Source organism: Benincasa hispida, chromosome 11 (genome assembly GCF_027475165.1).
Source record: "Benincasa hispida cultivar pf3 chromosome 11, pf3_genome.v1.1, whole genome shotgun sequence".
NCBI classification, from domain to species: Eukaryota; Viridiplantae; Streptophyta; class Magnoliopsida; order Cucurbitales; family Cucurbitaceae; genus Benincasa; species Benincasa hispida.
The window spans coordinates 53,396,071-53,405,902 of NC_143488.1; the positions used below are offsets into that span (position 1 = coordinate 53,396,071).

The 9,832-nt window shown below is 36.5% G+C and overlaps 1 protein-coding gene across 3 annotated transcripts; it reads right to left on the bottom strand.

Moving 5' to 3' along the window:
• Positions 1-3,885: 3,885 nt before the first annotated feature.
• On the bottom strand, positions 3,886-9,558 carry MKK3 (mitogen-activated protein kinase kinase 3). 3 transcript variants are annotated; one of them, XM_039047235.2, is made up of 11 exons: positions 9,356-9,558; positions 9,076-9,195; positions 8,540-8,794; positions 7,809-8,027; positions 7,556-7,693; positions 7,276-7,443; positions 7,005-7,118; positions 6,003-6,110; positions 5,425-5,516; positions 4,276-4,662; positions 3,886-4,174 (listed from the first exon to the last, which is right to left on the bottom strand). In XM_039047235.2, the coding sequence occupies exons 2-10, from the start codon at positions 9,175-9,177 to the stop codon at positions 4,302-4,304; spliced, it is 1,557 nt and encodes a 518-aa protein (XP_038903163.1). In that variant the 5' UTR covers positions 9,178-9,195; positions 9,356-9,558; the 3' UTR covers positions 3,886-4,174; positions 4,276-4,301. The 3 variants fall into 3 exon arrangements, with proteins under 3 accessions (XP_038903163.1, XP_038903162.1, XP_038903161.1); XM_039047234.2 differs by having other exon boundaries at positions 9,076-9,190; positions 9,356-9,512; XM_039047233.2 differs by having other exon boundaries at positions 9,076-9,238; positions 9,356-9,494.
• Positions 9,559-9,832: the final 274 nt, after the last annotated feature.

Sequence of the window (9,832 nt, forward strand, 5' to 3'; positions counted from 1 at the left end):
TTTCATGTTTTAAAATCAGATTCTTTGTAATGCTAGTGGATGCCTCACTCCCTTTTGAGCTAGAGGCTCATGCCTTGTCACTTATTTCTCTCTCTGCGTCTGTTTATTTTGACTTAGATTCACCTCATCCTTTATTAATGGAGTTTCTACGGGCATTGCCTCACCAACACTCTCACTCTTGAAATAAAACTTCGCATTTGCGAAAGTGAGACTCAACTTTTGAAAATAAATTAGAGTCTGTTTCAACTTTCTTAATCCCATCTTGATAAAACTTGAAACATTGATGCAGTGTCAACGTTATCCCACCTTTTCCATGAATCCAAGGATGTCCCAACAACAGCTTATAGGCGGTCTTTAAGTCTATGACATGAAACAATGCGTCTGCCTTCAAGTCGCCAATGAGGAGTTCTAAGCGTATTATGTCTATGCCCTTTGGCTGCCTTAGTTGAAACCTTGAATTACCAATTTGCTGTTCGGCAATTCTTCCATGAGGATGCCCAATTGCTTCATAGTCGTCTTAGGCCTTATATTGACAACTAATCCATTGTTGATAATAATTCGACCAACTTTCTATTCTCAAATGTATCTCGAGACATATAAAGGCCCATTGTGAAGCTTTGATCCCAACAGTGGATTTTCATCTGAGAAACCTATGGTTGTACGTGCGCGTTGTAGAGGCTGGTGCACTAGATGCGTTGGATTCTAACAATGCATCGATGAGAGCCGTCTTAGTTGCCTGAGGGAGTGACTACAGGTCATCTATGCTGAATGATGGTAAGTCTTTTGATTCTTCTATCATTTTTAATAAATTTAGAGGAGTATCCACTTCTTCTATCGTGCTGAGAGCGTGACAAGAAACAACTTCTGGCATTTTCCTCGAACAACAGTCGTAGAAATTCTCCCGAAAGAAATCTGCTAACGTCACCTATCGCCTGGGTTGAGGGAAGTTCTCATCTTCCTCCTCGAAAAGCTTGGGCTTCCAAGCCTTCTTTTTTCCCTTCCTTTTCTGAGTCCCACTCCCCCTTCTATAACTTTGGTAGGAGCGCGACTCTCTTTGGATAGGACTTGATTTTCTCTTTTTTTGACGCGTTACAAGAATCCATCATTTGTCTTCGTCACTATCAACATGTTCTTCTTTGTTTTGAAAATTTGTTATTTAGATCGCTCGCTGAAATCGAACGACCACAGGTTCGAGAGTCCCAAACTGGACCAAACTCTCTCTTTCATTATAACATATAGTTGATGTTGGAGCATTTGGAGTTACTGCTATTGCGACATGATTTGTTTGAGAAACCTCGTCCAGATACAACCCAATCTTCCTCTCACGAGCCAACCTTAGAATCAACTCCTTCAACATGAAACATTTTTCGATCGGGTGGCTAACGACCCTGTGATACTTACAGTAGTTAGTATCGTCCACTTTCCCTGCTTGTTCCGGTCGTTTGCATTCTGGTACCTAGATAAGTTGTTTTTCTAGCAGTTGTTCAAGCATATCTGCAACATCAAAGTCAGGAAACAAATAAACTTTTTCCTGTTTCTCTTTTAAAGTTAGGCGACGTCTTTCGCCTCTCTCGTCATTCTTCTCATATTTCTTTCTTTTCCTTTTAAAGAATATTTTAGCGGGGTCGTATTAACGACAATTGATTCCTTGTGTCGCTTTTTGCAATCTTTTCAATGTCATTTGCTTCTTTCTTGTCATTCTTCACTTCAGGGATCAGGAAATCCTTCGTTCCCCTATTGACAATGCTTAACTCCATGTTGTGGGCACGAGTTTCCAATTCTTCAAACACACAGGGCTTTATCCCATGTAGAATATAGAGAAGTCCCCAGTGCATACCTTGGGTGCACATTTCTACAGCAGATAGTTCGGTGAGTTGGTCTTTGTAGACCAGACTCAAAGCTCTCCATCGATTGATGTAGTTGATGACTGGCTCCTCTTTTCGCTGCTTGGCATTTGTCAGCTCCATCATGCTGACAGTGCGTCTGGTGCTGTAGAAGCGGTTCAGGAATTCTTTTTAAAGTTGCTCCCAGTTGTCAATCACCTCAGGCTCCAGGTTAGTGTACCAGTGAAAAGCGTTTCCTTTCAGGGTTCTGACAAACTACTTGACTAGCAGATATTATTTGGTTCCCGCATTCTCACATGTTTTAACAAAGTGGGCAATGTGTTATTTCGGGTTGCCTTTTCCATCGAATTACTTGAACTTCGGGGGTTGGTACCTAACAGGCATTCTCAAGCTGTCAATTCTCTAGGTGCACGACTTGGAATACATAAAAAAGTTTGAGACGGGTCTCCATACTAAGCCCTTATGGAGATTATGATCATATCTTGCAACTGTTGGACCGATAAAGAGACAATAAAAGTTGATTGTTGCACTTGTTTTTCCTGCAACACGATCTTCCCTTTGTTATTTGTTTTGACAACAGGGATTTGGCTCGATTCAACAGTTTCTTGAGCCTGCATATGTTTTCTTAAGGCAACGATCTCAAGATCTCGAACTTTCATAAGAAAATTTATCTTTTTTTCCATTTCTGCCATGATCGCTTCGATTGTTATGTCCGCCATCATGATAAAAATCACATATGGGTACGATTTCCTTTTTGACTTGTTGGAGGCAAAAGTAGATTTGTCAAACAAGGAATTTTCCTTGATGACAATCCCGACTTTAGGAGACTCCATCATCCGTTTCAAGATGTTATGCGCGATGAAAAAACCTTGCTTTTGCTCCTGTATACCTTACTTTGAATGACTGCGGGTGACAAGTCCCATGTAGGAGTCGCTTGTAGCAGTTCATATGGATACAGTTTTCTTTGGTGCCATTAATTTATCTGAATCTTGAGAGAGAGATTAGAGGTAGAGAGGTCCCATTGGGCGTGCCAATTTGTTCGCACGAGGTTTTCGAAGAAACTTATTTTCTGGAGTTGACCTTGTGTTGATATTGATTTGATGCGATGTAATTCGATCTCTAATACTTGATCTTCTGATTCTCTCTAAGTTGAATGCGTTACGTTAACTTATGGAAACAGAGCGCATTCAGGAGACTTGTGTCTTCAAAGAGTGTGCAACTTCAGGAGTCAACGAATCTGATTGTAGAGAACTCTCTTTAGGCTCTCTGGGGTGTAGAATTGTTGATACCTCAAATGAAGGGAGCTCCTATATTTATAGAGTTCTTTGGTGGATTTCATAGGCTTTGACTAGGTTGGTCCATGAGCCTAGTCCTTAGGCTCAATTAGCCGAACTTGCACATACTTTGGCATTTGGGCTTAACTAAACTATAGCCCTAAGTTATAATATCAAATCGGGCCAAACTAATTTTACTCAATCCAACGCTTGTGATTAAAACACGTGTTATACAAATTTATCTTTTAGAAAATATTGATATTTATTTAATTGAATAATTGTTTTAAATGGTAAAACTACTGAAAATATTTTCAAGTATAGCAAAATATCACTGTTTATAAGTGATAGACCACGATAAACTTCTATTACTAAGCGATAGACTACAATAGACTTGTATACTGATAAGTTAGCTCACTTTTCTTTATTTGAAAACATCCCTATTTAATTCAAGAACCTAAAATACTAGATGCAAAAGTAAATAACAAATTTAATTAATTCTACATAATTGATAAAACAACATAAGAAGTAACGAAAAATTATTTCAAATGACAAAACTACTAAAAATATTTACACATAATAGCAAAATTTCACGGTTTATCTGTGATAAACTGCGATAGACTACTATCTGTGTCAGTAGTCTATCACTATCTATCACGGTCTATCATAGATAGATTATGATATTTTGCTATCATTTAGATAGACTGTGATTTTGCGATCATTTGTAAATATTTTGATTGATTTAATCTAGCTTTTATACAAGAAAGAATAACTATAGAAATGATGAAGATTAGATTAAAAACCACAAAATAGACAAATGAGCATGAAATATAATATACATTTGTAACTAAGATCATATTCTAACTAATTTCATGAGGCCTCAAAAGCCTTTCCGAGGCAGCCATGCTTTGAACTAAGATCATATTCTCACTTATCTTGAGTGAGAAATAGTTGCGACGCATTCTAAGTTATGACGATCGAGTAGGTTTGACACATAATTAGGTGGAATTACAGATGAGTTGATCCATTTTGTTGCAGATTCACAAAAAGTTGCACAAACTGCAAAGAATTGCATAAAATTATATACAGCTCAACAAGGTTTACGTTTATAAGATAGAATCATAAAGCATAATGAAATGAATGTATAGGCTTGAACATACCAGGATCAAACAGCAGTGGCATTTTTCTATTGAATTATATAAAGCTCTTGTTTGGCTATGAAGTAACGACCGATGAGGTTGCTTGGTTCGATGATGAACTGCTCCCGGAAGGATCCCATTTTCTTACTCTCCATGTCAATGGAGAGATCCTTAAAATTTGGCAGTCCCTCTACTTGTACACCCTCTCCACATATGAGGAACTGGTTCCCGAGGATGAAGGATCCTGACACCCTTATGGCAACTCCATCCCGACCGTGAGCTCGACATTGGAGTTTTTCAACAACGTGAACTAGTTTTTCAAGAGGCCAGTCTCCTGCTAATGTACTTCGAATATCTGATAGTTTGGCAAAGATGTCATCTGGACCAGAAAATTGCTTCCCTGAAAAACTGAAAATAAAAGAAGTATGGATTTTTAGTAAAAACATCTTTAAAGCTAGAGATAAAATGTATTTTAACCAAAGGCAACATTGTTAGCAAGGACTCGAGAAATTTGAGGGAAACCTCCTAGAATTTTAGGGTTGAGCATCAGAATGTTGGCGGCTGACGAAACATAGAGTCCTACGGTTTCATATTTACCAAAAACATATGATCCGTAGAACTTAAATGAAAACCATAGTTATCTCCTAGATTTGGCAATGAGGCATCTATTGTCTCCCAAACATACACTCTTTAAATCGATGTAGAAAAATCAAGATCTTTCTAATCGAAACTTGTTGATGGATCGATGAATTCAAACTGTCTCTAACAAACAAATCTCGTATTTTAAAACTCAGTTTGCTAACTCGATTTGGAACCCTTTTCCGTGGTCGTTTGGGATCTTCTTTCTTTCTTGTCAATTCTATGTGGTATTTGGCTTGGGAGAAATGTAAAATTCTCAGAAGTAACGAGACATCTTGTGAAGTGGAGTGGATATGTTAGAACTCTTTAGTTTATAGGGAAGTTTGGTAATATTATCATTTAGGTCTCTTTCTTTTGGAATAAAATCCGCTCCTTTGTAGTTGAGGTTGGACCTTCTGGAGATTATTATTATTCTTGTACACCCCTTCCTTTGTATGTGTTTCATTGTTCTCAATGAAATTTTTACTTCTAATTAAAAAAAAAAAAAAAAAACCAGAAAATGATGGAAAACATAATCCAACTACACACTACCTTAAAGTTGAGCTTTCATGGTACAAAGCTTTTGTATGGTGCCAGAATTCATCAGATCCATCAAAAAGCAAGTAATAATGAATTGTCAACATCTGGTAAGAAAAAGAAAAAGCAAGAGTAAAAAATGTCAGCATCCACTTTTACCCAGCAAAAGTAACATTGGTGTTTAAGACATAAGACTTCAGATTCTCGTAAGAATATATTTAACTATTTCACCAGCACAGCTCCATGATATCCATACTAGAAGAATCCATGGGACTATTTAAAAACTGCATATGAAAATTATTTTCTGTTTTAGATTGGAAAAAACTTCTATAATATATAAATGCTAAGAAGTCTTCAGAATAGAAAAATAGTAAATGGGAAACCATATTTAGTTATTCTCAGGTATTTCATTTTCTGTTTAATATTTAATCTTTGATGTATATAGGTTAACAGTTCTTTTAAGTATTAAGTGATTTAAAAATATTATGAAATCAGACCGTACGCTGGCCGACTCTTAGAATAATGTACATAATTTTGTAAAGGAAACATTGTTTCATGGTTATAGATTATGAATAAAAATATTATATACTTACATCTGCCACGTCCTTCATCCTCTGTATTGGATCAAACACATTCTGGACAAATGCTGCCAAGTCTATTTGTTCATCCTCATATTTTTTGATAAATGGGTGGGAAAGCAGCTGCAATCAGAGAAGTATATGCAAACATTATCCATCTTGAATCAGTGTGTCACCTACCTCAAGATATAAAAGGTTTTTAAATAGCAATAAAAGAAATCTATAAAAAGTTTAATCTGGTTCTGATTATGATTTTAGTAATCCAAAATCGCAACTTTTCATCGGCTGCTTGATAAATGCCTAACTTAGTAAAACAGTTCTCAAGGACCTCCAGATTAATTAAGCTTGTAGCGGCCTTGGATCAAGCTGGGGTTTTACCAAATTTTTTTTACCAACATTTAGTTTGCCAACAAATGCGAGTACATGTCAAAACAGTATCAATTTAATCTATTCAATATATTATGATCATGGACAATTTTCCTAACACGAGCTCAAATAGTAGCATGCCTACTATATTCCTTTCTACTATAAGTATTCGAGCTAGTTTGCGTCCACCTAGATTAATCTCACATGACAACCACTAAACTTTAGAACATTTAGCTGTAAGAAAACTCATAGGATTTTAACCCAAACTATTTCCTTTCATCTCAGGCATGTGGACACTGAGATAACCCACATCTCCCTTTTGTTTTTATTAACTTGCCTCCCGGATCGGGAAAGAACTACTTGGCCAATCCAAAATTCACATGGGTTCTAAGCATGAAGATTATCACATGAATATTAATATAATCGGGAAAGAACTAACATGGCAAGAGTCTGAACTCAGTATTTTGCACACATATCATGTTAAATTACCAGTAGCTCAAAAACTTAAGTCGATAATAGAGTAATTTAATCGTTTCAATATTTTCTCAACATTTTAATCTTCCAAACAAGGAACTTTCCTCTGGAAACCATCATTGATGCATGCATGATCAACAACTAAAAAGACCTAAGTTTTAATTTGCATAGACTTACCTGGTCTGCTGTTGGCCTAGCATCTGCTTCTTTCTGCAAGCAGGCATCGACAAACGAGCAAAACTCTGGCGAAAACTTCTGTTTTGATGGTGATGGAGACGGGTCATCCAAAATCTATCATATGCAACATTACATAAGTTAAAAGTTGATCTGGTCATGAAAGTACACCGAACAGATAAGGTCCAACATTTGGAAAAATGTAATAAGTAAATGTTAGTGTAATTCACATTGAGAGGGAAAAGTAGCATATCATTTGATCATTAGCTCATACCTGCAACATAAGGTTCACTAGACCTTCAGTAGCTGAATATGGAAATTCACCAGTACCACACTCAAAGAGTGCAAGCCCAAGGCTCCAAATGTCAGCTGGATAAGAATAGCTCTCGTTTCGAATTCTCTCTGGTGACATGTATGTGACAGTTCCAACGAAAGTAGCACACTGTTATCACATCCAAAACCGAGTTAACAAAAACTTCTCTCCGCCATCCTCAATTCAATGGTCCACAACATCAAAGGAAATGGTAAGAATGCTAACTATTAAAAAAACTAACCATTGCCATTGAATTCTCTAAGCCGGCACTTATGCCAAAATCCGTAATCTTTGCTTCACCCTTTAGATTTACAAGTAAATTAGCTGGCTTTATATCTCTGTGAACCAAATGTCTCACTCCATGCAGGTAACTTAGACCCTTAAAAATAGAATGAAATGGTACCAATTAGTTAATAGAACAAGCATGACAGTATTGAGAAATATATCCCAGCATTTTGGAGATAACAAATGAGAAAAGGAAAAGAAAATCTTACTTGAAGAAGTTTCTGAAACATAGACGAAAGGACAGGCTCGGGTATACATTTTTTCAAACGCAGGACATCTGCCAACGACCCTCCATCCATGTACTCTAAAGCGATGCTTATTTGACCAGAATCAGGGGTATAAAATGCTCCATGAAACTCCACAAGACCCTCAGAACAGGGCGCTTCGCATAGTGTCCTTATCTCAGTGAGGAGCTGCTGTCTTTTCTCCTAAAATGCAAGAAAATTGAAAAACATAAAAAAAAAAAAAAGAAGATTAATATGGAAGACTGCCAATTTGTTTGAGGTTTGTTTACATTATAAGATTAGATTACAATACTATTCACTGGAAACTAAACAAAGACGTACAGTTAAGCATATGAATTGGCTTAACCAAATCCACTATGGATTAGCATAGTTAGTCAAACAGAAAGTTGTAATGTTGTATACTCATATGATCTTTAAAGTAGCTTAAAATATCAACATCCTACTAATTTTGTAACATAAATGTTGATTAAGGTACATAGGGTAGCCCCACATGACAATCATAAAATATATTCCTTGTAAGATTATGAGTTTCAACTATGCTGCCTTCTGGACCACAGACATTCTCTCTTTAACCAAGAATATGTTCTGCATCTCAAAGATGACATATTCAACACATCAGATTACATCATGATTACACGTCATTGCTAAAAAAACATCAACAAGCAAAGATACAGTGAGAATGCCAAATCACAAACCTTCTCAAAGATATTAATCTTCTTTAATGCCATGATTCGATGAGCAGGAATGTGGATAGCTCTCTGAACAACACTGCTAGCACCACTACCAATGGCTCCAAATATCCTCATTTCACGGGAAGCACATCGATATGTCCTCTCACTACTTCCTAAATCATCGGCAAGCCAAGACGTGCATTTTTGTAACCCTAACTCATTAAAATTGTAAACCCCATATGATCGGCTCAGCAAATTAACAGTCCCATTGTCTGGAAACTTCAGAAACAACAAGAAAAGTTCTCAACAATTAGTGTTAATAATTTTTTTCTACTAATTAACAATTCATTTAATTAACGCAAACTATCAATATTAATCGGAAAGAAAAAAAAAAAAAAAGACAATATGTGAGTTTGAACATAAGAGCTACTATGATATTATTGTTAAATCACCCAACTCAAAATTAATTCATATGCTTAACAGTTAGGAAGAAAAACCATTCAAATTACACACAATCGGAAAAAACCCCCTTTCTAAAATTTAAATTGTGATTAGGTTACCGTATAAGAATCAGAAGGGTCCACAGGGAAGTCCATAGAAAACCCTTTTTCAGCATCAAACAATGGAGTAAGTTTCTTCTTGAGTTCCTCAAGACCCGCCATTTTCGAACAATTTCTACACTATTTCACAGTATGATCAACACGGTTTCAAGCTCAAGAGTGACTGAATGTAGGAGATTAAACAAAAACGAGCAATGTAGTGAATGTACAACATAACAGACAATTCTATGAGAATTGAAAACAGTAAAATTAACGAAAAAAACGCGATCGAATCACTTACCCACAATCGAAAAACCTCTTCAAAATTCCCAAAATCGCTTTTCTCCGAAAAATTTGGTGGCTAAGATTCGAGCATGCCCCACTGCGCGCCGAATCGAGAAATTCGGGTTGCTGGTTTGCTTTGGCATTGGCCAATAAGATATTACCACGTTGAATGAAGCCAATGTCGGTCTGAAAAGCTTCGTTATTGGTTACTTGAAAAACGACGTCGTGGAGTTGGAGCTAACACTAATTTTACGATCCTCGTTTCTTAACGGTGACGGAACGTGGATTCTCATATGGGATTTACGACTTTGACTAATCGGTCGTTTTTCTTTCATTCGCCCCTTTTTAACATAGAAAAAAAATTTAAAAAAAGCCGTTCTTTTGAGAGAAAAAAAAAAAAAAAAAATATGATCATGTGGCAATTATTTACTTGACAACACTCTAGGTTGCACACAGAACACCTGAGTATTTTTCTTTCAATGTGATGCTATTT